We start from the raw sequence: 27671 nt of genomic DNA on the forward strand, positions 1-27671 counted from the left end.
GAATTGACCCATCAAACCTTCGACACATATGCAAAAAAACTAACTTGTCTTCCTGGGCAAAGTAAGAAACCAAACTCCTTTTCACGATGTATCAATCATGAGAAAGACACTCCTGGTAACAATAAATTCATGCTTTTGAGCCTTTATACGAGTTACTCAGCGGCATCTTTGGGAAGATTCAAGTCTCTTACTAAATCTTTCATGTCCTCCTGGTGGAAAAAAAATGTCTTGTATCATCTTCAGTCAGAACTTGATTTGTCATCTGGTTCAGGTATGATTCCACCGTCATCGGAGCTAGGCAAGGTAGCAGGGACCTTGGGTACTGTTTAGGGATGATTGCATAGCTTCGGATAAAAGCTTATCTGAATAGCTACAGGGTTTACCGAATAGGTGCCTCGGTAACCTGGAACGCTCTCGACAATCAGCTGTTCGGCGCCGCAGATGCATGTGTCGCGGTGGTGTGACAGTCACAACACATGCATGGAGAGCCTGTTTGTTGGTCATTCCATGCATGTGTTGTGACTGTCACAAAGCCGCGACACATGCAGCTGCGGTGTCGAACAGCTCCATGTATCTAGGTTACCGAGGCAGCTATTCGGTAAGCGCTATAGCTATTCCGATAAGCTCTTATCCGAAGCTATTTGATCCCTACTACTGGTATATCTGTGCCATTGGGGATGGAACGAATTGATGATTGAAGATTGGGGTATGAAATGGAATGCTTCCATTTGTAATTATACCCTTTCACATTGCATGAACAAAAGTAACAGTTGTCACTATGGTTCCTTTTGCTCTTGCCACACCATAGGAATCCCATTAAAGGAAAGCTTTTTTCTTACCCTTGAACCAGTTTCGGAGGTCCTCAACTATTTGCATACTTTATGAGGCGCCCAAATTTTATCTAGATATCCAAGTTTTAGTCTGAAGTATGCAACGTATACTTTTTTCACAAAGTCTGTAATATTCAACTGTTGATTCAACACTATCTTCACCACAAACGAAACAGAAACGGTCAGGCAAATTAATACTCTTCCGTAAAGCCATAATGCTAATTTGGGGAAAAACAGTTGATGAATGATATTCCAATGCAAGTTTCTTGAAAGCATAAGGACCTTTCATTGTGTCACAAACCATTTGAATGCCACCAGCCAATCACGCTGTTCCTATTGATATTAATGTGGAAAGAAAATAACCTGACCACCAAAGATTCACACCAGAGTTTGCAGAAGAACCTGTAGGTTTGTGGCAAGTCCTGAAGTTAACGATTTTTTTCAATATTTTTTCGCTATCAAAACACCACAATACATGGAAATTATATGAAAATAATCAAACCGCTTTTAGTCGCAGACCTGTGTTATTTATGAATTCAAGCCCTTATGTGTTAACTCTGGGGAGTGAAGAGCGTGGATCATCTGAAAGGAGCAAGAGGAGTTTGATGTAAGGTGCACTGGAATGGGAGTTTGGCTCCCATTAGAGCTCATTTCACAGTATATTTATACTAATTGGTAGCCATTACTGCTAGTTTAAGGTGCTTGGCTCCCGCTCCCATTTTTATTCATTTAAGTGTCAGTATGAAACACAGAACTGGAGCTAACTGAAGCGGATTATCTAGGAGCCATAAATGGCTTGCAGCAAAGTGTCAAGTTTGCTGGCAATGGTAGTAGGAAGTAAAGCTTGGGAAGTCAGAAGTACTGACCTTTTTTAATTTATCCTAAAAAAATAATAAAAAGTGATAATTTATCTTTAAAAAGGCACAGACAGAAGAAATTTAGACTGCAGCAATGAATTGCAAGTGTAAAATTTCTTCCTATTGTCTACATAGACAAAAAACAAACCAAGAGCCATGCCACAAAATTATGATGGCAGAAATATGCCATAATTTACACCAGAATTTGACTTTAGTTACAACTGGCTGCAGTCTAAATAAGTTACATTCACCAGTCTGCATAGAAGTTTAAAAGGAACTGTAGACTATATACAATACAACCATAATTAATAGAAAAAAAAGCACGGTTGCAAAGATGAATATAGCCTTCCAAACAGAAACAAGCAATATCCATTCCTTTAGACCAAGACAATGGTAACCTAGAGTCCGCGGGCCATAAAGAGCCTTGCTCCGGCTCCCTGAGGTGGAGTGCTGCGGCTGCAGGCCCTTTATTTACGCCTTGCAGTTACAGCAAAGAGGATTACGTCCTCACGTTGGCCAGTACTTTGTCGGCAGAGTCAGTGCGCTCTGCACTCCTGTCCCACCAACAAAGACAACAGCTCCAGCATCTCCTGTAATGTATATAGCCCAGGACAAGCCCTTCCTGTGACGAGTATGCACCCAGCCCCTCCTTTGACGTGTATGGCTTCGGCCCCTCCTGTGACGTATAAATGGTCTCGGCCCCTCCTGTGATGTATGTATGGCTTCCACCTCTCCTGTGACGTAAATATGGCCTCGGCCCCTACTGGGATGTATATAGGCCCGCCTGTGAGGTATATATGGCCTTGACCCCTCCTGTGAGGAATATGCCACCAGTGTCTTTTCAAAATTCATTGCAAAGAGTCGACTGTGCTTCGGACTTATGCAAATATAGAAAATCATTTGCGAGTAGCAGCATCAACAGAAGAATCAAAGTGATCATTTTCTACAGCTCCGAATGATAGTATAAAATATCCAAATTGCCCCCAGCAGAAAAAAAGGTTCCCCACCCCAGCTTTAGACTGACAAACTGGTCTCAAAGCAGGTCATGCATATCAACTATAAATACCAACAGTATATTTTTCATGTATTTTTTCTTGGCCAGAATATGTAGATCAAAATAGTGGCAAGCAGTCTTTAGTTCGGAGTTACTCTAGGTCACAAAGCTATTAACACACTGCATGCTCCAGATGTGTATTTTTACTAATAATTGTAATTAATAAGACACCCACAATCTAGATGATAATAAAGGCAAAGATGCTAAAAAAAAGTGAACCATCATGATACCTGTCAATTCTTCATCCTGATGATTGCTACGCTGCACAGAGAAACTGATCTTAGCTGCCAATTTTCCACCAAGGACAGACTCATGGGAAACTGCTTTCTTGTTAGCAACTTCTGTAAAAGAAAACCGTGTACAACATCATTGTATATATAGCCTTTTTAGCCTTGTGTAATCTTAGCAACTTAAGGTAGATTTTTTTTTTTTTTTAAAAAAGATTAACGAACGAAGATTTTTTTGTAATTAAATTTGTGTATATGTGCATGTAATGTAGTATGTGTTAATAGATGCCCCTACCGCCACCTTCTGCAGGATATAGCGCCGTCCCACTCCTCCCCTCAGTGAGGTCACCGCACTCCAGACAATTCCAGATCACTATATGGCCGCTTTCACACATCAGTGTCTCCAGTACGTGTGGGATTCTGGACAGCAGAGGGGTGACATCTGGGCCAGAGAGGTAGATCTTGAGTGTTGTCCGCATACAGGTGGTACTGGAAGCCATGGGACTTTATGAGTTGTCCTAGGCCAAGGGTATAGATGGAAAAAAGCAAGGGCCCAGGACAGAGAGAGGGCGGGATGAGAAGGTAGTGTGGGAGTGGGAAACATTAAATGTGCGGTCAGAAAGGTATGAGGCAATTCAGGACAGGGCAAGGTCTTTGATGCCAAGGGAAGAAAGAATCTGTAGCAGTAGGCAGTGGACGTCTGTGTCGAAGGCAGAGGACAGTTCGAGAAGGAGGAGGTTGGAAAACTGTCTGTTAGCTTTGGCTGTAAGTCATTAGTAATTTTGGTCAGGGCAGTTTCAGTGGAGTGGTGGGGGCGGAAGCCAGATTGGAGGATGTCAAGGATGGAGTTAGATGAGAGGTGGGAAGAAAGTTGAGCATGGACATGCTGTTCAAGGAATTTTGGAAGCAAATGGGAGTAGTGATATGGGGCGATAGCTGGGCATAGCAGTGGGTCAAGGTTTGTTTTTTTGAGGATGGTGTGATGATGGCATGTTTGAAGGCAGAGGGGAAGGTACCAGAAGATAGCGATAGGTTGAAGAGATGGGTTAGGGCTGGGATGAGCGTGTTAGTGAGGTTGGGGAGCAGATGGGAAGGGATGGGGTCAAGAGCACAGGTGGTGAGGTGTTATGTGGAAAGGAGATGAGTAAGCGCTCATTCAGTGATGTTGGAGAGGGAGGTTATTAGGGAAGGGCAAAGGTCTGGTATGTGGAGTGGTTGGGGTGGTGGAACAGTAAAGGTTTGCCTTGCTTGGTCAATCTTGTTTTTGAAGTAGGTGGCAAAGTCTTTGGCAGAGATGAGGGGAATTGGAAGTGGCAGTGGTGGGTGGAGGAGAGAGTTAAATGTGCTGAACAGTTGTTTTGGGTTGTGGGATAATGAAGATACAAGGTTTGTGAAATAGGTCTGTTTAGCAGAGGTGAGAGCTGATTTGAAGGCAAGTGTAGCTTGTTTGAAAGCAGTGAAGTCGTCCGGCAGGCGTGTTTTCTCCCAACGCCGCTCCATGACCCTGGATGCTTGTCGAAGTTTTTCGGTGAGGTTGTTGTGCCAGGGTTGCCTATTGATTCGTCGCACTTTGCCATGCGTGAAAGGGGCAACTGAGTCTATGGCTGATGTGAGTGTGGCGTTGTAGAAAGCGGTGGCGGAGACCGTATCGTGGAGTGAAGATATCGAGGACAGAGGTAGAAGAGAGTCTGAGAGTAACTCATCCAGTGCTGGTCTAAACATATATTTTCCTCTAAGTGGAATGGAGCAGAGTTTGATTTTGGAGGCTATGTCACCGTTCCACAGCTTTGACAAGACTGAAGACCTTGCCGTTATTCTTACAGTGGGGAAAAAAAAGTATTTAGTCAGCCACCAATTGTGCAAGTTCTCCCACTTAAAAAGATGAGAGGCCTATAATTGACATTATAGGTAGACCACAACTATGAGAGAGTCAAAATGAGAAAACAAATCCAGAAAATCACCTTGTCTGATTTGGCAAGATTTAATTAGCAAATTATGGTGGAAAATAAGTATTTAGTCACTTAAAAACATGCAAGATTTCTGGTTCTCACAGACCTGTAACTTCTTCTTTAAGAGGCTCCTCTGTCCTCCACTCATTACCTGTAGTAATGGCACCTGCTTGAACTTGTTATCAGTATAAAAGACAACTGTCCACAACCTCAAAACAGTCACACTCCAAACTCCACTATCATGAAGACCAAAGAGTGTAGGACACCAGAAACAAATTTGTAGCCCTGCACCAGGATGGGAAGACTGAATCTGCACTAGGCAAGCAGCTTGGTGTGATGAAATCAACTATGGGAGCAATAAAAAGAAAAATCGAGGACATACAAGACCGCTGATAATCTCCCTTGATCTGGGGCTCCACGCAAAATCTCCCCCCGTGGGGTCAAAATGATCACGAACCGTGAACAAAACTCCCAGAACCACACGGGGGGTGGAGGTGGGGGGAGTCCGGGCCTGTCTGAAGTTTGCTAGAGAGCATTTGGATTATCCAGAAGAGTATTTGGAGAATGTCATATGGTCTGATGAAACCAAAGTAGAACTGTTTGGTAGAAACAAAACTCATCATGTTTGGAGGATGCCGAGTTGCATCCAAAGAACACCATACCTATTGTGAAACATGGGGGTGGCAACATTATGCTTTGGGGCCGTTTTTCTGCAAAGGGACAAGTATGATTGATCTGTGTACATGAAAGAATGAATGGGGCCAAGTATTGTGAGATTTTGAGTGCAAACCTCCTTCCATCAGCAAGGGCATTGAAGATGAAATGTGGATGGGTCTTTCAGTATGATAATGATCCCAAATGCTCCCAAGCACACTGCCAGGGCAACGAAGGAGTGGCTTTGTGAGAAGCACATGAAGGTCCTGGGGTGGCCTAACCAGTCTCTAGATCTCAATCCCATAGAAAACCTTTGGAGGGATTTGAAAGTCCGTGCTGCTCAGCAATAGGCCCAAAACATCACTGCTCTAGAGGAGGTCTGCATGGAGGAATGGTCCAACATAGCACCAACAGTGTGTGACAACCTTGTGAAGACTTACAGAAAACGTTTGACCTCTGTCATTGCCAACAAAGGATATATAACAAAATATTGAGATTTTGAGATGAACTTTTGTTAATGACCAAATATTTATTTTCCACCATAATTTACAACATAAATTTTGCCAAATCAGACAAGGTGTTTTCTAATTTTGACTCTCATAGTTGTGGTCTACCTATGATGTCAATTACAGGCCTCTCAACTTTTTAAGTGGGAGAACTTGCACAATTGGTGGCTGACTAAATACTTTTTTTCCCCACTGTAACAACACTACGGAGGCGTCCGCTAAGAATCATGTGGCCTTGTTGAAAAAGAGGTAGGGATTCTAATAGCTCTTCTCTTAAGGTTCCCATGCTGGGATATTCTTCCAGCTGGTTTAACCACCGGAACATGTATCTTGCTATACATGTAAACACGCCATTTGTGTTCAACAGGGCTGCAGAAGTCTTCCAGGATTACTTATTTCTATCTATTGAATTTCACAGAATACTTAATTCACTGAAAACTGTGTCCTTTCCTTTTTTCCATCTCTATTTGTGTAGTCGGGTAGGTTCATTTAATAAGATACGGTATGTGTTATATAGAAATAACTTCCTAATGACATTTTTCATAATATTATCTAATATATAAAGCTCAAGTGTGTGTATGTACAGTTGTGGCCAAAAGTATTGACACCCCTGCAATTCCGTCAGATAATACTCAGTTTCTTCCTGAAAATGATTGCAAACACAAATTCTTTGGTATTATTATCTTCATTTAATTTGTCTTAAATGAAAAAACACAAAAGAGAATGAAGCAAAAAGCAAAACATTGATCATTTCACACAAAACTCCAAAAATGGGCCAGACAAAAGTATTGGCACCCTCAGACTAATACTTGATTGCACAACCTTTAGCCAAAATAACTGCGACCAACCGCTTCCGATAACCATCAATGAGTTTCTTACAATGCTCTTCTGGAATTTTAGACCATTCTTCTTTGGCAAACTGCTCCAGGTCCCTGATATTATAAGGGTGCCTTCTCCAAACTGCCATTTTTAGATCTCTCCACAGGTGTTCTATGGGATACAGGTCTGGACTCATTGCTGGCCACCTTAGAAGTCTCCAGTGCTTTCTCTCAAACCATTTTCTAGTGCTTTTTGAAGTGTGTTTTGGGTCATTGTCCTGCTGGAAGACCCATGACCTCTGAGGGAGACCCAGCTTTCTCACACTGGGCCCTACATTATGCTGCAAAATTTGTTGGTAGTCTTCAGACTTCATAATGCCATGCACACAGTCAAGCAGTCCAGTGCCAAAGGCAGCAAAGCAACCCCAAAACATCAGGGAACCTCCGCCATGTTTGACTGTAGGGACCGTGTTTTTTTCTTTGAATGCCTCTTTTTTTCTCCTGTAAACTCTATGTTGATGCCTTTGCCCAAAAAGCTCTACTTTTGTCTCATCTGACCAGAGAACATTCTTCCAAAACGTTTTAGGCTTTTTCAGGTAAGTTTTGGCAAACTCCAGCCTGCCTTTTTTTTTTTTTATCTCTCAGGGTAAGAAGTGGGGTCTTCCTGGGTCTCCTACCATACAGTCCCTTTTCATTCAGACGCCGACGGATAGTACGGGTTGACACTGTTGTACCCTCGGACTGCAGGGCAGCTTGAACTTGTTTGGATGTTAGTCGAGGTTCTTTATCCAACATCCGCACGATCTTGCGTTGAAATCTCTTATCAATTTTTCTTTTCCGTCCACATCTAGGGAGGTTACCCACAGTGCCATGAGCTTTAAACTTCTTGATGACACTGCGCACGGTAGACACAGGAACATTCAGGTCTTTGTAGATGGACTTGTAGCCTTGATATTGCTCATGCTTCCTCACAATTTGGTTTCTCAAGTCCTCAGACAGTTCTTTGGTCTTCTTTCTTTTCTCCATGCTCAATGTGGTACACACAAGGACACAGGACAGAGGTCGAGTCAACTTTAACCCATGCTAACTGGATGCATGTGTGATTTAGTTATTGCCAACACCTGTTAGGTGCCACCGGTAAGTTACAGGTGCTGTTAATTACACAAATTAGAGAAGCATCACATGATTTTTCGAACAGTGCTAATACTTTTGTCCACCCTCTTTTTTATGTTTGGTGTGGAATTATATCCAATTTGGCTTTAGGACAATTCTTTTTGTGTTTTTTCATTTAAGACAAATTAAATGAAGATAATAATAACAAAGAATTTGTGTTTGCAATAATTTTCAGGAAGAAACTGAGTATTATCTGACAGAATTGCAGGGGTGTCAATACTTTTGGCCACAACTATGTACGTATGTGTGTATGTCCGGCATTGGCATCCGCACCGTCGCAGCTACAGCCACAAAATTTGGCACAGTCACTTGTCTGGACCCTGAGAGTGTCCTAGGCAATGTTGTGAGGCGAAATTTTAACCCCGCGCGTTCCAATTCCCCAAACAATTTTGCCCCTATCTACATAATGGGGAAAAACTGTGTGTGTATCAAGCCCCGCCCCTCATTATGATGTCATAATGGTTGCCATGGCGACGCTGTCGTCATCATAGGTTGCAAGCCCCGCCGCTCATTATGATGTCATAATGGTTGACTATGGGATGGAGGATGTGTGATGGGTATATGGGCACTGGACTATGGGATGGAGGATATGTATGACGGTATATGGACACGGGAGTATGGGATGGAGGATGTGTGATGGGTATATGGGCACTGGACTATGGGATGGAGGATATGTATGACGGGTATATGGGCACGGGACTATGGGATGGAGGATATGTATGATGGGTATATGGTTGCCCCTCTCAAACATACCAAAACTCGCAAAATCAACAGACAGCCCTGGCACACCAGTCTGACCAAAGAACTGAGGCGGGCTTCCAGGGCTGCTGAGCGGAGATGGAAAAAATCCCACTCCAATGAGGACTTCATGGCATTCAAACAGTCCCTCACTACATTCAAGGCCACACTGGCTGCAGCAAAACAAACCTACTTCTCATCTCTCATATCCTTCCTGTCTCACAACCCTAAACAGCACCTTCAATTCTCTCCTCCTCCCCCCAGCACCTCCTCCCTCTCCACTCATCTCAGCTGAAGACTTTGCCTCATTTTTCAAGGAGAAGATTGATAACATCAGAGACAGTTTTGGTCAACAACCCCCAGTGCCCTTCCTCCTACCTGCCCTGCCCTCCTCCCCCAAAACCAACTTATCCACCATTACAGAAGATCGACTCCCCACTCTACGCTCAAGATCACATCTCACTACCTGTGCACTTGACCCGATCCCATCCCACTTTATCCCAAACCTCACCACTGTCTTCATCCCAACCCTAACCCATCTCTTCAACCTATCATGAACAACTGGTGTTTTCCCCTCAAGCTTTAAACATGCCTCAATCACACCTATCCTCAAAAAGCCCTCTCTTGACCCATCCTCTGTATCTAGCTATCGCCCTATATCACTTCGCCCCTATGCCTCAAAACTACTGGAACAACACGTGCATCTTGAACTATCCTCCCACCTCTCCTCTTGCTCCCTCCTTGACCATTTGCAATCTGGCTTCTGGCCACACCATTCCACTGAAACTGCCCTAACTAAGGTCACCAATGACCTACTAGCCGCCAAGGCCAAGCGACACTACTCTGTCCTCCTCCTCCTGGACCTGTCCTCTGCCTTTGACACAGTGGACCATTCCCTATTACTACAGACCCTCATCTCTTGGTATCACACGCTTGGCCCTATCTTGGATTGCATCATACCTAGCAGACAGGACATTCAGCGGCTCCCATTCGCACACCACCTTCTCACCGCGCCCCCTATCCGTCGGAGTTCCGCAAGGTTCAGTCCTAGGGCCCCTGCTCTTCTCCGTTTATGAGCTGTCCGAGGCCGAAGGTGTAGAGTCTCATGGCGTTCTGTTGTGAGCTCATTTTCGGGTTTGCCTCTGGCTTCTGGTGAGGGTTATGGAGCTGGCTGTGCTGACAGAGGAGTAGTGAGTTCTCTATCTGGACTCCCTCTGTTGGTGAAGGGAGGTAATGAAGCTGATCTAAATGGCAGATACCGGCCACCTGAGGAAGAGGACTGCGATTGGACATCAGGAGATTCTGATTGGATTTAAGGCAGCCGACTCCCTAGTTTCTTGCTGGTGATTTTTACTGACTGTGGCTTCTGGTTTCCAGTTTGGTTCCTGCCTTCCTAAAGCTAAGTTTTCTCTGCTATTGTTCATATGAGTTTTTGTCTGGTTTACTTAGTTTTTGTGTTCAGCCAGCCCTGGCTGGGACTGGGCTGAATCCCCATTTTGTCTCTGATCAGTTGTTCTCTTTTGCTCTGTCTTCAGAATATACCTGAGTGCTGATATAGTGATTTGAACTCTAGCGACTTCAGGGCCTTTTTTCTATCAGACGTGTTGGACATTTTTTTTGGCAGGGTTTTTTGCGTGATTGCAGACAGCAGCTTTTCTTTCCTGTCCTTTCTAGTTAGTGAGGGCCCCATCGTTTGCGCAGCCTATCTTTCTATCTGTGTCTGTATTTTCATCTTGTATCACCGACAATACATGTTGGGGGCTGTCTATTGCGTTGGGGTCTGCTCTGGGGCAGTTTAGATTTTCCCTTTCTTTCTTTGGGCTTGTTTGGTTCTCCGGCCGTGACGAGGCGTATAGGACCACCGTAGGCCAGCTCCACGGCTACTGCTAGTTGTTGTGGATAGGATCAGGGGTATGCAATCCGCTAGTTACCAACCTCTCCGGTTTTCTGGGCTTAGCTTGCTTTTTGTTTTTTCCTCCTCTGTGACTCATTCTTAACACTTTCAGTATCATCTCTATGCTGATGACACACAGATCTACATCTCTGGACCAGATATCACCTCCCTACTAAACAGAATCCCTCAATGTCTGCTATTTCATCCTACTTCTCTGCTAGATTTCTAAAACTTAATATGGACAAAACAGAATTAATCATCTTTCGCTCATCTCACGTGACCCCCCCCCAACAGACCTATCCATTAAAGTAAACGGCTCCCCACTCGCTCCAGTCCCACAAGCTCGCTGCCTCGGAGTTATCCTTGACACTGATCTCTCTTTCAAACCACATATCCAAGCCCTTTCCGCTTCCTGCCGACTTCAACTCAAAAATATTTCGCGGATCCGTACATTCCTCAACCAAGAATCTGCAAAAACCCAGTCCATGCCCTCATCATCTCCCGCCTTGACTACTGCAACCTCCTGCTCTGTGGCCTCCCCTCTAACACTCTCACACCCCTCCAATCTATTCTTAACGCTGCTGCCCGACTAATCCACCTGTTCCCCAGCTAATCCCCGGCCTCTCCCCTCTGTCAATCCCTGCACTGGCTCCCCATTACCCAAAGACTCCAGTTCAAAACCCTAACCATGACATATAAAGCCATCCACAACCTGAGTCCTCCGGACATCTGTGACCTAGTCTCCCGGTACTTACCTGCACGAAACCTCCGATCCTCACAAGATCTCCTTCTGTACTCTCCTCTTATCTCCTCTTCCCACAATCGCATACAAGATTTCTCCCGCGCATCCCCTCTACTCTGGAACTCTCTACCACAACATATCACACTCTCGCCTACCATGGAAACCTTCAAAAAGAACTTGAAGACCTACCTCTTCCGACAAGCCTACAACTTGCAGTAACCACCGATCCACCAAACCGCTGCACGACCAGCTCTACCCTCACCTACTGTATCCTCACCCATCCCGTTGTAGATTGTGAGCCCTCGCGGGCAGGGTCTTCTCTCATCCTGTACCAGTCGTGACTTGTATTGTTTAAGATTACATGTGAGGAGGGGTATACATAATACATACAAGTACAGTAAAGCGCCATGGAATAAATGGCGCTATAATAATAAATAATAATAATAATAATAATAATAATAATAATATGGGCATGGGACTATAAGATGAAGGATGTGTGATGGGTATATGGGCACTCGACTATGGGATGGCGAATATGTATGATGGGTATATGGGCATGGGACTATGGGATGGAGGATGTGTGATGGGTATATGGGCACTCGACTATGGGATGGAGGATATATATGATGGGTATATGGGCACGGGACTATGGGATGGAGGATAATTATAATTTGCTATAACTAACCACAATTAGTATGCCCGGGCAGCGCCGGGCTCTTCAGCTAGATCTTTATAATTGATTATATATCTGCATTATTCAAATATAATAATCATTGACAATTTTTTGATGAAAATTACATTTTTTTTTTTTTTTTAGAAATACCAATTGTTTATTTTATTTCACTGAGGAAGGTTGTTTGAGACCGAAACGATCTATTTTTGTACTGGTTTACATGGACTGCAATTAATATCAGAAAATTTAATCATTTTTGAGTGCCAAGCTATTTCATATTCTTTACCAGGCTGTCCACCAAGCTTTTTCATATTCTTTAGCAGGCTGTCCATTTTATAATCCACTAGCTGATGAGCCCGGCGTTGCCCGGGCATAGTAACTAACTGTGGTTAGTTATAACAAATTATAATGATTATCCTCCATCCCACAGTCCAGTGCCTATATACCCATCACACATCCTCCATCCCATAGTCCCGTGTCAATATACCCATCATACATATCCTCCATCCCAAAATCCCATGCCCATATACCCATCACACATCCTCCAACTCATAGTTCCGTGCCCAGATACCCATTAAGACATCATCTTCGCCAAGGCAACCTATTATGACAGTGACCATGGCAACCGTTATGACATAACCATCACCATTGCAACCATTATGACATCATAATGCGGGCGGGGCTTGATACACACACACACACACACACGTACACTCAGCTTTATATACAGTTAGGTCCATATATATTTGGACAGAGAACATTTTTCTAATTTTGGTTCTAGACATTACCACAATGAATTTTAAACAAAACAATTCAGATGCAGTTGAAGTTCAGACTTTCAGCTTTCATTTGAGGGTATCCACATTAAAATTGGATGAAGGGTTTAGGAGTTTCAGCTCCTTAACATGTGCCACCCTGTTTTTAAAGGGAACAAAAGTAATTGGACAGATTAAATAATTGTAAATGCTCATTTCTAGTACTTGGTTGAAAACCCTTTGTTGGCAATGACTGCCTGAAGTCTTGAACTCATGGACATCACCAGACGCTGTGTTTCCTCCTTTTTGATGCTCTGCCAGGCCTTCACTGCGGTGGTTTTCAGTTGCTGTTTGTTTGTGGGCCTGTCTGAAGTTTAGTCTTTAACAAGTGAAATGCATGCTCAATTGGGTTGAGATCAGGTGACTGACATTCAAGAACATTCCACTTCTTTGCTTTAATAAACTCCTGGGTTGCTTTGGCTTTATGTTTTGGGTCATTGTCTATCTGTAGTATTAAAAGATGACTAATCAGTTTGGCTGCATTTGGCTGGATCTGAGCACACAGTATGGCTCGGAATACCTCAGAACTGTCACGCTCACCTCCACGACTCCTGCTCGTCCTGCGGCTTCGGCGGCCGATGCTCTGACTGCCGTGGCTCTCCCTGGCCGTGCTCCTGCTGCCGCTCTGTCCGCCTCTGCTGCGCCTCCTTTCGTCATGGCACCGGCGGCTCCCACTGCCTCCCGTCCCTCAACGCTGCCCTGGTCTCTCTGGCACTTCCGGTCCTCTCGGCCCGCCCCCACTGCTGGCGCCTGTCCATCAAAGACCTCTCCCCCTGTCCTGCGGCCGGCCTCTGCTCCCTCTCAGGTATGCAGGTGCACGCCCCCCTAGACTAGGCGCCCTATCCCTTGGCCCCATGACTCTGCCGCACCCTGACCCAGAAGTTCTACAGCGTGCCCTATATCAGGCAGTCCCTCCCTATGCTCTCTGTCTATCAATTGTGGTTCATGTTCTGATATCAGGTCCACGCTCTCCTGGGTTCCATCTGTTTCTGTGCTTCGTACCTTTCCTGGTTTCCCGCTAGTTTCCCTACTTGTTACCCTCCTGTGTTCCCTTCCAGGTCCAGTCCGTTCCTGCCTTCGTCTGCCTGTTCCAGTGCCTCACCCGCTATCCGTTCCTGCTGCCTCCCTGGCTGTCCACCACCATCCTCGCGGCTACAGCAGTCCCCCCTGTGGTCGTCGCCATCTCCCGTCTGGTCGCCTGCACGTCCCCTGCCTGTGTCTCCCTCCGGTTGTCCCCAGGTATCAGATTCCGCGGCGATAGTCTCCCCTGGGTCTGCCCCTAATGCTCCCTGTAGAGGGGGTGGTACACCTGGCCAGCTCGCCCTAGGGAGGTTCGTCGTCACGGTCCTGAGGGTTCAGCTCCCGGAGCTCTCCAGCCTCACAGTATAGTCAGGCCATGGACCCCGCTGGTACCTCGACCCCAACTCAAAAGTAACTCCTGTTCTTATGAGAGAACCAAACGAGGATAATGTCCTTCCTCAAATCTATGGAATCCCATCTGTCGTCCTAACAGGCCTCTGACCCCTCTAGCGCTCCCCAGATGGCGGGTCTTCAGCAGGAGCTCGCACAGCAGCGCGACACTCAGGCCCATATTTTAAACTACATGGCCTCAGTGGATAACCGTCTTCTGGCTCTCAAGACTGTGGCCTCTGCTCCTGCCCAGGTGGCAACCCTCCCACCCATCACCCCGTTTGGCGAAACCCCCACGGTATGACGGCGATCCAAATTATGCAGAGGGTTCCTAAATCAATGTCAGCTACACTTCGAGCTGTCCCCTCTGCAGTACCCTACTGATTGGGCCAAGGTGGCTTTTGTTGGGTCCCACTTGGAGGGTGAGGCTCTTGCTTGGGTAAACCCTCTCTGGGAGCGAGATGACCCTATTGTCTCCCAGCTCTCCATTTTTCTGGACACCTTTCGGAAGGTGTTGGATGAACCAGGTCGCTTGATATCTACTACCGAGGCGCTGTTTAATCTCCACCAGGGTATGCTCTCGGTAGGTCAGTACGCCATTCAGTTTTGTACCCTGTCCTCAGAGTTGGGGTGGAACAATGAGGCCTTGGTGGGAGCCTTTTGGTGGGGACTCTCTGGTCGAGTTAAGGACGAGTTAGCGGGACAAGATACTCCAGCCTCCCTGGAGGATTTGATCTCCCTGGCCACCCGCATCGACCTACGCTTTCAGGAGCGATCCCGCGAGGCTGCTAGAGAGAGAAGACCTCACGTTCTTCCAGCCGCTCGTAGTACGCCCCGCTCCCGCCCAGCGTCGTCTTCTGCGGCTCCTGCAGCGGAACCCATGCAAGTGGATCGTCTCAAACCGGTGGAGGAGCGTTGGAGAGAGAGGATCGAACAGAGGCTCTGCTTCTATTGTGGGAGTGCATCCCACTTCCTTTGCACCTGTCCTATACGCCCGGGAAACGCCTCCCTAGGTAATTGTGATTTCTCTCTACCCTTGATTCTCTCCGTTCTTTTGCACATAGGCTCCAAACGTTCCTCTGACTCTGGGCTTACATTGATTCAGGCGCAGCGGGCAACTTTATTCAGTTCGAGGCGGTTAAGAGACTTCGGATCCCTGTCCGATCCCCGGAGACTCCTCGGCAGATTGCTTTGGTCGACGGTCGACCCTTGCGGATGTCTGTTACTCAGGTCACCGAAGAAGTGGAACTTCAGATTGAAGCCTTACACCGGGAGAAGATAGTCTTTTATGTGCTGCCCTCGCTATCTCATACCATCCTCTTGGGCCTACCCTGTTTGAGAACTCACAAGCCTATCTTGGACTGGCGCTCCGGGGATATCCTGCGTTGGGGACAGTCGTGTCAAGACAGATGTCTGTCTTCCGTTCAACCGAAGAACTTCACGCCTCCCACTTCGGTCTCTAAAGACTTACCTTCGGCCTATTGGGCTTTTTCGGACGTCTTTGACAAGGAGGCGGAGGTACTGCCTCAGCTTCGGCCCTATGATTGCCCAATCGATCTTGTCCCAGGGTCTACTCCACCTCGTGGTCGGATCTATCCTCTATCCCCCTCCGAGACTCTGGCCATGACTGAATATATCCAAGAAAACTTGGCCAGAGGCTTTATTCGCATGTCGTCTTCACCTGTAGGAGCAGGATTCTTTTTCGTCAAGAAGGATGGATCTCTTCGTCCCTGCATTGATTACCGGGGCCTCAATGATATCACCATCAAAAACAAATATCCGCTTCCTCTCATTCCGGAGCTATTCGACCGTCTACGGGGAGCACGGGTCTTCACGAAATTGAATCTCCGAGGGGCTTATAATCTAATTCGCATTCGTTCCGGAGATGAATGGAAGACCGCTTTCAATACCCGAGACGGCCACTATGAATATTTGGTCATGCCCTTTGGCCTGTGCAATGCTCCCGCAGTGTTCCAGGAGTTCGTCAACGACGTGTTATGAGACCTCCTCTACTCCTGTGTGGTGGTGTATTTGGACGATATCCTTGTATTTTCCCTCGGACCTGGCTACCCACAGAAAAGACGTCCGCCAAGTCTAACTACGATTAAGAGAGCATCATCTCTACGCCAAACTTGAGAAGTGCGCCTTCGAGCAGTCCTCTCTGCCGTTCTTGGGTTATATCATTTCTGACTCTGGCCTACGTATGGACCCGGGAAAAGTGTCCGCCGTGCTCAAATGGACGCTTCCCCAGGGAATCAAGGCGATCCAACGCTTCCTTGGTTTTGCCAATTACTACCGGCAATTTATTCCACACTTTTCTACCTTGACCGCTCCTATCTCCGCCTTAACCCGAAAGGAGCCAACCCTCACCTCAGGTCCCCGGAGGCTGAAGATGCCTTTCAAACCTTGAGGCAGGCTTTCGCTACAGGGCCCGTACTCCATCGTCCTGAAATGAACAAGCCCTTTATCCTCGAGGTAGACGTATCGGCCATCGGAGCCGGGGTGGTTCTTTCCCAGAAATCTTCCTCCGGTCGACTGCTCACCTGCAGTTTTTTCTCTAAGATGTTCTCCACCGCAGAGAGAAACTACGCCATTGGTGACAGAGCTGCTTGCCATCAAATTGACCCTGGAGGAGTGGCGGTATCTTCTGGAAGGAGCTGTACATCCGTTTAAAATCTACACTGACCACAAGAACCTGGCATACATCCAGTCAGCACAAAGACTTTATCACCGGCAAGCCAGGTGGTCGCTATGCTTTGCCCGGTTCGATTTTGAGCTGCATTTCCGGCCCGGTGACAAGAATCTCAAAGCAGATGCTTTATCCAGGTCCTTTCTGGTTTCTGATAATGAAGAAGAGCCATCACACATTGTGGACCCCAGTAAAGTCATCATGGTCGCACCCATCAACTTGACTTCGTTGCCGCCGGGTAAGACCTTCGTGCAAGAAAGCGAGAGGAAGCGAGTGTTATGCTGGGGTCATACCTCCAAGCTAGCCGGCCATGTGGGCCTCAAGAAAACGCTCCTCATTTCTCGTTTTTACTGGTGGCCATCTCTTCTTCAAGATGTCCGAAGTTTTATTGCCTCTTGCCCATCGTGTGCCAGAAACAAAGTCCCTCGGCACCTACCCTTCGGACTTTTACACCCGCTTCCGGTTCCTTCGGCTCCCTGGCAGCACGTCGCAATGGACTTTATTACTGATCTGCCTCGGTCTTCTGGCCACACCGTCATCATGGTCGTGGTGGATCGATTTTCCAAGATGGCCCATTTTATTGCTCTGCCAGGCTTACCCTCTGCGCCTGAATTGGCGAGGATCTTCGTCACCCATGTTTTCCGTATTCACGGCTTCCCAAGCATATCGTTTCAGACAGAGAGGTTCAGTTCACCTCGCGGTTTTGGAGGGCCCTGTGCAGTATGATGGAAGTAACGTTGGACTTCTCTTCCTACCATCCCCAGACCAACGGCCAGGCAGAATGTACAAATCAAATCCTTGTGACTTATCTCCCGGCATTTTTCCAACGCCCACCAGAACGACTGGTCCAGTCTACTCCCGTGGGCCGAATTCACCTACAACAACCATACCAGTGAGTCCTCCTCCATATCACCCTTCTTTATTGTCTACGGGTAACATCAAGGTGTTCCTCTGCAGGTACCTCCTGTCTCGGGTGTGCCGGCGGCCGATCTTCTGACCGAGGAGTTCTCCAGGGTCTGGCAGGAGACCAAAACCGCGCTTGAGCGTGCTCAAGGCAGGATCAAGAGACATGCTGCTAAAAAACGCCTGGATTCTCCACTGTACCAACCCGGAGATAAAGCATGGCTGTCCTCAAAATTTGTCCATCTGAAGCAACCCTCGTATAAACTGGGTCCTCGGTATATAGGTCCGTTTGAGGTCTTGGCTCGTATCAATGATGTGGCCTACAAGCTAAAACTTCCCGCCTCGCTAAGGATTCCTAATTCTTTCCATGCTTCTCTCTTAAAGACTGTTATCCTTAACTGCTTTCATCCTTCCACTGGCCGCTCGCCCCCGCCTGTGTCCGCACAGGACGTCTTTGAAGTGAAAGACATTCTTGCAATGAAAAGATCCAGAGGTAAGACCCTCTTATTAATTGACTGGAAGGGTTTCGGTCCAGAGGAGAGATCTTGGGAGCCCCGGGAAAACATTCAGGCTCCTCGTACAGTTGGGGCCAAAAGTATTGACACCCCTGCAATTCTGTCAGATAATACTCAGTTTCTTCCTGAAAATGATTGCAAACACATTCTTTGGTATTATTATCTTCATTTAATTTGTCCTAAATGAAAAAACAAAAAGAATTGTCCTAAAGCCAAACTGGATATAATTCCACACCAAACATAAAAAAGAGGGTGGACAAAAGTATTGGCACTGTTAGAAAAATCATGTGATGATTCTCTAATTTGCATAACTAACAGCACCTGTAACTTACCTGTGGCACCTAACAGATGTTGGAAATAACTAAATCACACTTGCAGCCAGTTGACATGGATTAAAGTTGACTCAACCTCTGTCCTGTGTCCTTATGTTTACCACAATGAGCATGGAGAAAAGGAGGGGGGGTACTGTCATGCTCACCTCCCCGGCTCCTGCTCGTCCTGCGACTTTGGCAGCCGCTGCACTCCCTGGCCGTGCTCCTGGTGCCGGTGCTCCTCCTTTCGTCATGGCACCAGCGGCTTCCCCTGCCTCCCGTGCCTCCACGCCGCCCTGGTCTCTCCGGCGCTTCCGGTCCTCTCTGCCCGCCCCCACTGCTGGCGCCTGTCCATCAAAGGCCTCTTCTCCTGTCCTGCGGCCGGCCTCTGCTCCCTCTCAGGTACGCAGGCGCACGCCCCCCTAGACTAGGCGCCCTATCCCTTGGCCCCATGACTCTGCCGCACCCTGACCCAGAAGTTCTACAGCGTGCCCTATATCAGGCAGTCCCTCCCTATGCTCTCTATCAATTGTGGTTCACGTTCTGATATCGGGTCCACGCTCTCCTGCGTTCCTTCTGTCTCTGCGCTTCGTACCTTTCCTGGTTTCCCGCTAGTTTCCCTACTTGTTACCCTCCTGTGTTCCCTTCCAGGTCCAGTCCGTTCCTGCCTTCGTCTGCCTGTTCCAATGCCTCACCCGCTATTCGTTCCTGCCGCCTCCCTGGCTATCCACCACCATCCTCGCGGCTACAGCAGTCTCCCCTGTGGTCGTCGTCATCTCCCTTCTGGTCGCCTGCACGTCACCTGCCTGCGTCTCCCTCCAGTTGTCCCCAGGTATCAGCTTCCACAGCGATAGTCTCCCCTGGGTCTGCCCCTAACGCTCCCTGTAGAGGGGGTGGTACACCTGGCCAGCTCGCCCTAGGGAGGTTCGTCGTCGCGGTCCTGAGGGTTCAGCTCCCGGAGCTCTCCAGCCTCACAAGAATTCATTCGGCTGCTTCTGTCCTGTGTCACAATCAATAAACACTAGTGACCCAGTGCCACTGGCAGCCATGCATGCCCAAGCCATCACACTGCCTCCGCCGTGTTTTACAGATGATGTGGTATGCTTTGGATCATGAGCTGTACCACGTCTTCGCCATACTTTTCTCTTTCCATCATTCTGGTAGAGGTTGATCTTGGTTTCATCTGTCCAAAGAATGTTCTTCCAGAACTGTGGTGGCTTTTTTAGATTTTTTTTTAGCAAAGTCCAGTCTAGCCTTTTGATTCTTGATGCTTATGAGTGGCTTGCACCGTGCAGTGAACCTTTCATGCAGTCTTCTCTTTATGGTAGATTTGGATATTGATACGCCTACCTCCTGGAGAGTGTTGTTCACTTGGTTGGCTGTTGTGTGAAGGGGTTTCTCTTCACCATGGAGATTATTCTGCGATCATCCACCACTGTTGTCTTCCGTGGGCGCCCAGGTCTTTTTGCATTGATGAGTTCACCAGTGCTTTCTTTTTTTCTCAGGATGTACCAAACTGTAGATTTTGCCACTCCTAACGTTGTAGCAATTTCTCGGATGGGTTTTTTCTGTTTTTGCAGCTTAAGGATGGCTTGTTTCACCTGCATGGAGCGCTCCTTTGACCACTTGTTTCCTTCACAGCAAAACCTTCCAAATGCAAGCACCACACCTCAAATCAACTCCAGGCCTTTTATCTGCTTAATTGAGAATGACATAATGAAGGGATTGCCCACACCAGTCCATGAAATTGCCTTGGAGTCAATTGTCCAATTACTTTTGGTCCCATTAAAAACAGGGTGGCACATGTTAAGGAGCTGAAACTCCTAAACCCTTCATCCAATTTTAATGTGGATACCCTCAAATGAAAGCTGAAAGTCTGAACTTCAACTGCATCTGAATTGTTTTGTTTAAAATTCATTGTGGTAATGTCTAGAACCAAAATTAGAAAAATGTTGTCTCTGTCCAAATATATATGGACCTAACTGTATATGGATTGGGTCCCTCAGTTGTGAGGAATCTTCAAATGGCACTGTTGTCTTTTTTGCCACTTTAACCACCTGGATATCTGCTTTTGGTATTTCTGACCAACACTTAGATATTTCTTCCTCCAGTGTGAATCTATTTTTTTTAGTTCTGTTGGTATCCCTAAGCACTTCTCTGGAAACTTTTACTCCTTATTAGACTCTGGATATTATCATGCATTGGGAATACCTTTCTCTTTTTTTTTCTGGGTAGTTTTCTACTCCTCCACATCCATAGTAGTTCGCACTGCTGTGAGGAGTTTCTCCATGTCTTCCACCGAGAAATATTTCTTATTTCTCTGGGTTGGATCTGTGCCTGCAGCTACCTCGCCTTCTTCCCACCACTCGCATGTAATCGATCTCTGACCTTCCTGCAAGTCCGAATCTAATTGCCCCTCCATACACATTTTCCCCTTTTTGGTTCCTGATGGGGTCACTGAAAATGACTGGAAGAATGAGACTAGGGATGACTGAATCCCTCTTCATTTCTCCATCAAGAAGGGATGTTCCTCTTTTACAATTTTATGTGTGCAGCTTTGACAGATTATTTTTTTGGAAAGATGGCAATTTTTGGACACAGATGGCACACTTATGGGGAGGAGAGGGGAGGAGGGGAGCCAGGGAGCTTCGGGAAGCCCCCGGCTCACAAATCGCTCTACTTTACTGAGGCGCAGGAAGAGCGGTGAGGTTCTGTGTCCAGAGGACATAGGAGCAGCTACCTGAGAGGAAGGCCGAAGCAATCGTCCTTCAGCAGCCTAGCCTAAAGGTATGTAGGATACTGCCTGTTGCCGGCCACAGAACACCTCAGGATAACCACAGCATGCCCCATAAAGACAGGAAAAACAGTGCAGAGAGGAAGACGGGTGGGCCATCTGACCTCTGTTCCCTGTCTCGATTAGGGCAGGGAGTAACCTCCTGTGGTGCTGTTGTGGAGGGTGACTTGAGAAATCAAGGCTAGGGGATGGATGCCAGAGGAGCAAGAAACCTGTGCACGACTCCATTGACAGTGACATTAGAAATGCTCTTATTGTAAAGGATACCATGTTACACAAGAAAGAAACCAGGGTATGTTTCAGATGCAACAAATCAAAAAAAAGTTAAAAAAAAAAAAAAAAGATTGGATGAAAACTTCAGAAACAATTTCCAAAAGGGTCCAAACAAAGGTGAAAGAAACAATCTCTATGTGAATTGCACATTTAAAAGTGGCAAATAATCAAACATTAAAAGGTTAGTGCATTGACTTCGGAGCAATGAGTCATATGAATAGTGATAAAAGCTTTTTCTCAGAAGTTGACGTAAATAACAAGGAAACATTCTATCTTGCTGATGGATGTTGAATAAATGCAGTATTGGACATGGCGTCCTCATGTGCCACTGTACAAACAGACAATGTAGCCATACCAGTAAAAGACATGTTATATGTTCCCAATCTAGAAAGAGGATTGTTATTCTTTAAATGCATGACAGCTAAGGGTCTCACTGTAAAATGCCAAAGTGATAGCCATTGCCAAAGAGGATAAGCAATTATATATTCTCAACAATGTACAAGAAGAGGTTCTCCACACATGGACACAATGAAGATATCCACGCATGCAATGGATGTCAGAACATGGACATAAAGCATTGTAGGAGCTGCAAAAAAAAAAAAAAAAAAAAAACAACAAAATTTGACAAATGATCCAAAAACATAATATGATGACATCACTGGAAATAAGAAAAATAAAACTACTATTAAAAAAATGGCTGAAATGAGTACAAAAACACTACAAGTGAGTAGATACAACTAAGCCTAGATACAGAATTAAGGCGGACACCAAGATAAAACAAAAGGTAAATCACCTGTACTTCATACAATGACAATGCATCAGCAACAGGTGAGGGTACAGGGATGAAAAAACAAAAAAAAACAAAAGCGTGCTCCTTTAAAGTATCACTCCAACTTTTTTTTTTTTTTGCAGAGCTGGAGTGGTGCTACCAGCGCAAGATCCCTGTGTGACTGCAGACTTATGAATCCCCTCAGCACACGCAATGCGCGCTTTAAGGATTCGAGGGCATCTGAGCCAGGACCAGAGGGTACGTATGTGTTAAGCATACTGCCAGCTAGAGCCCAACTAATGGGCGTGGCCTTGCTTCATACACTTGTATTGAGCGAGGACGTGCCCACTGGACGGCCGCATTACTAGACAGGCATGACCTTGCTCTATACAAGTGTATAGAGCGAGTCCACGCCCACTAGCCAGGTTTTTTTTTTTTTTTTTTTTAACATTAAGCAATTTCCACTTGAAAAATTTCAATTATGAACTTGCCAAAAACTTTGTCTGCATATAGCCAATAAAAGCAGGGATGCCAAGTGCTGTGGTGCATATAAGTGGCAACATCTTACCAGCTCAATGCCACAGCAGGTTAGGCACTCTGCAGTTATTAACATCAGCACAAAAAATGTGAGAGGGAGGAGTATAATGGCATGGTTTTCCATGGCTGAGCATCTGCACCAAGTACAATGCCAAGCATCACATGGCATAGTGTAAAGCACTCTGCCACTGGACTCCGGTGCAGTGGAAATGTGTTCAGTGTAGTCAAAAGCATAGCTAACAGGAGGGTGTAGTTGCCCCAGGCCCCACGATCTGAGGGGCCCACCTGAAGCTACGCTACAGTTAATGCTGCGGCAGACCAGGGAGACACAGTCTCTCTACACTGCTACAAAACTGCTATGGGGCCCACGAGCCGGGCATCACTGACGCAGACAATGACAGTGGGCAGGGAGTGCATTATACTATAGAGAGGCCTACAGAGTGCATTACACTACTGAGAGGCCTACGTAGGTAGTGCATTATATTATGGAGAGGCCTACAGGGAGTGCATTATACTATATAAAGGCCTACGGGGAGTGCGTTATACTACATAGAGGACTACGAGGAGTGTTATACTACATAGAGGACTACGAGGAGTGCATTATACTATAGAGAGGCCTATGGGGAGTGCATTATACTATATAGATACCTACGGAAAGTGCATTATACTACATTGAGGTCTATGGGGAGTGCAGTAAACTATATGGAGGACTATGGGGTGCATTATACTATATAGAGGCTATTTAGGGGGCCATCATACAGTGAGGGGGCCATCATACAGTGTGGGAGCTAACGTGGGATCTTTGCACAGTGTTGGGGCTATTATACAGTTTTGGGGCTACTAAGGCGTCGGTGTACTGTGTGGGGGATACTATACAGTGTGGGGGCATTATATTGTGTATAGGAGAGCTGTACAGGAGGAAGATTCAGGACATTATTAAAATGTTAATGGGCATTGGTTATTATAGGGGCACTGGCAACTGTGACAGTCAAAGATGCACATGAAGGCATTATTAATTTCTAGGGGTCAAAATGTGGGCACTGTTTTCTCTAGTGCACTTGCAAAGGGCATTAATATATTCTAGAGGTTTGTATTACCAAACACAGCAGCAGTGGCGCCGTACTGGGGTATCAGCAGGATAAGGAGTTTGTGCAAGTTGGGAATAGATGGAAATGGTGCTGAAAATGTGAGAAGTCAAATGTGTCTTTGTTGTAATCTCTGCAGCAGAGTCCTGGCTGCAAGAAGTTGTCATGTCAGTCTGGGCCAAATGGAAAAGATGGGAAAAGTGAACGACTCCATCAAAAAGAATGTCATCCAAGTCACTATCCATAACAGTACTGTAATTTCTTACATGTTCTGCAGTGTTGGTCTTTGTAGAGATATTTTTTTTTGTAACAGCGCCGGCATCTGCTGAGGTTCAACTACACCCACTATTAGAGTGTGCCACCACAGTTGTAATCAGGGTTATCTGGTTAGGGATCCACTCAGATGGTTTGCACCCCCCCTAAACGAAAACCCTAGCTACGTTGAAAAATAAAACTATGCTTCTCTGACAGTCTAATGAAAAAGCTACCTGTATTTATATAACCAGGGAATGGAGCAGATGTGCACGTGCCCTGAGCGCAGATAGCAGGAAGGGTGCTCATGAGACAGTATGATCCACAGTTTGGCCTTTATCAGCAGTAATCAGCTGCTTTACTCATCTGCTGGAGACACTGTCAGGAGGCTGCAGATATATTCAGCTAAGTAAAAGGAGTGATATAATGCAGGATGTGGATAAATGATATATAATAGCAAGACAAGCCGCTGCATGGGATGTACCACCGACAGATAAAGGAAGTGGCTGACATGGAGAAATCCAACCAATGGCTGAAGAAAGCTGGACTCCGAGACAGCACAGAGGCACTAATCATAGCGGCACAAGAGCAAGCACTAAGTACAAGATCCATAGAAGCAGGAATCTACCACACAAGACAAGACCCAAGGTGCAGACTATGCAAAGAAACCTCAGAAACCGTCCAACACAGTGTCAGGATACAAAATGAAAACAGGAACAGCGTATACTGAACGCCACAACCAAGTAACGGGAATTGTATACAAGAACATCTGTGCAGCATATGGGCTAAGTCCCCCTAAGTCCAGGGGGGAGACCCCAGAAAAAGTGGTGGAGAATGAAAGGGCTAAAATCCTGTGGGACTTCAAGATCCAGACAGATAAGCAGGTGTTGGCTAATCAAACAAACATTGAAATAGTCAGAGTGAGACAGATATATGGAGCGCTGGTAATAGTAATACGATGTTGCTCCTGTTGGGTGCCTCTAGAGAGGATATAAACATGGGAAGCAGGGTAACCCGATCGCAGGGGAGCGCAAAGGAAAGGGAGAAGCTTGAAAGGTTTTCTTCTTTATTAAGTTCCACTACGCGTTTCAGCAGATAACCTCCGTCTTCATCAGGTGGCAAGTACAGGAAGTGGGGGAGAGGGAGCATAAAAAGGGCTGGCAGCCAATCACAAATAAGGTGCAATCATTAGGGACACTTGAGTAGGAGGCATAATTAAAATAAAAAGGAGGAAAAGAGCAATTACATGGGCATAATATAAAACACAATTACAACAATAAAATGAAGGGAAATATATAAGACAATATATGAAAACACTGAATAAAATATTATAGTAATCTATACTAAAAAAGGGGTATAGTTAAATGACTTTTTCAATAATAAGATTTAACCCCTCAGGTGCTAAAGTGCAGAGTTTAAAAAACCAGTAGCTCTCTCTTCTTATTAAAGCCGCATAACGGTCCGGGGTCTCTGCTGGTATCTGATCAATTATAGTGAGTTTTAAAGAACTTAAGTCTTTGTTATGTGCTACAAGGAAATGTTTGACAGACTATGCATTAGATATCCATTACGGATATTCTGGCGGTGTTTGTTCATCCTCGCATGCATAGTCTGTATTGTTCTCCCAACATATTGCAGCCCGCAACCGCATTCAATCAGGTATACAACATAACAGGACTGACAGTTCACACGGCAATTGATAGTGAAACTTGAACCCGTGGTGTGTGACCGAAAAACTAATGTTCAATTATTAATGGACATACAGCATAAACATTTGGCTGTTTTACATGAAAAGCAGCCTGGATTGGGAAGTGTCCGGGGATGAGAAGAAGTTAAGGGTCTACAAGTTGTGTTGCTGGGGGCAACAAGGTTGCAAAGGGTATGATTTTTTCTAAAAATAGTTCTTGGTTGTACAGGAATGTGCATTGATAAAACTGGATCTGCTCTTAAAATGAACCAACATTTTTTCAAAAGGTTGCGTACCACCCCATGCGATTGATTAAAAGTGGAGATAAAACTCCATTTAGGAAAATCAGGGGAATCATCAAGCCTACTTTTCCTATTTTTAATACGCTCAATGCAATCTTTTTGTGAAAGAGCTCTGGCTTTTGTAAATGCATCAGAGACCAATTCTTTGGGATACCCTCCACGATCCCCGGCATCTCGCGAGATTTCGCTGACGCCATTTTGCATGTGGACAGAATACCCTCCCAGAGCTGTGGCTTAGATGTGAACTGCCTCCAGCCATCATAGACACTCCTTTTGATGATGCTCCAGAGGTTCTCAATGGGGTTGAGGTCAGGGGAAGATGGTGGCCACACCATAAGTTTGTCCTCTTTTATGCCCATAGCAGCCAGAGATGCAGATGTGTTATTTGCAGCATGAGACGGTGCATTATCATGCATGAAAATGATCTTGCTGCGGAAAGCACGGTTCTTCCTCTTGAACCAGGGCAGGAAGTGCTGTTTTAGAAACTCCACATAGATTAAGGAGTTCATCTTTACCCCTTCAGGGATCCTAAAGGGGCCGACAATATCTCTCCCCATGATTCCAGCCCAAAACATTACTCTACCTCCTCCTTGTTGGTGCCTTAGCCGTGTTTTCATGGGGTGTCCATCAACCAGCCATCCTCCACTCCATCCATCTGGACCATCAAGCGTTGCACGGCACTCATCGGTGAACAAAACAGTTTGGAAGTCAGTCTTCATGTATCGTTTGGCAAACTGGAGCCGTTTCTGCTTGTGTGCAGTGGATAGAGGTGGTCGACAGGATGGCTTACGCACAGCTGCAAACCTCTGAAGGACCCTGCACCTTGTACAGGGGGACGTTGGAGGCACCAGCAGCTTCAAAAACTTGTCTGCTGCTATGACAAGGCATTTCTGCAGCTGCTCTTCTAACCTGACGCAATTGCCTGTTGGAGAGAGTCCTCAATTTTTCCTTATCAGCACGCACACGTGTGTGCTGGGAATCAGCTACATACTTCTTGATTGTGCGATCATCACGATGAAGTGTCTTAGCAATGTTGATTGTAGTCATGCCTTGACCTAAATACTCCACAATTTGTTGCTTCTCAGCACCGACACATCCTTTTTCTTTCCCATTTTGGCAAAAAATGTAGGCTGCTTAATAATGTGGAACAGCCTTCTTAAGTAGTCTTGCCTTTATTTGGACACACCTGCCAAACTAATTTGCACAGGTATCTG

At 46.0% G+C, this 27671-nt stretch overlaps 1 protein-coding gene across 5 annotated transcripts in view; it reads right to left on the reverse strand.

Annotated features, from left to right (window-relative positions):
• Positions 1 to 27671, reverse strand: part of REXO1 (RNA exonuclease 1 homolog) — a 195101-nt gene that overhangs the window by 86802 nt on the left and 80628 nt on the right. For all 5 annotated transcript variants that reach the window (XM_073545606.1, XM_073545616.1, XM_073545626.1 and 2 more), the window contains one exon: positions 2972 to 3082. In XM_073545606.1, the coding sequence (XP_073401707.1) occupies positions 2972 to 3082 (111 nt within the window). The remainder of the gene's footprint in view (positions 1 to 2971; positions 3083 to 27671) is intronic.

This window comes from Dendrobates tinctorius, unplaced genomic scaffold (genome assembly GCF_039654945.1).
Source record: "Dendrobates tinctorius isolate UK_male_01 unplaced genomic scaffold, ASM3965494v1 ptg000011l, whole genome shotgun sequence".
Lineage (NCBI taxonomy): Eukaryota > Metazoa > Chordata > Amphibia > Anura > Dendrobatidae > Dendrobates > Dendrobates tinctorius.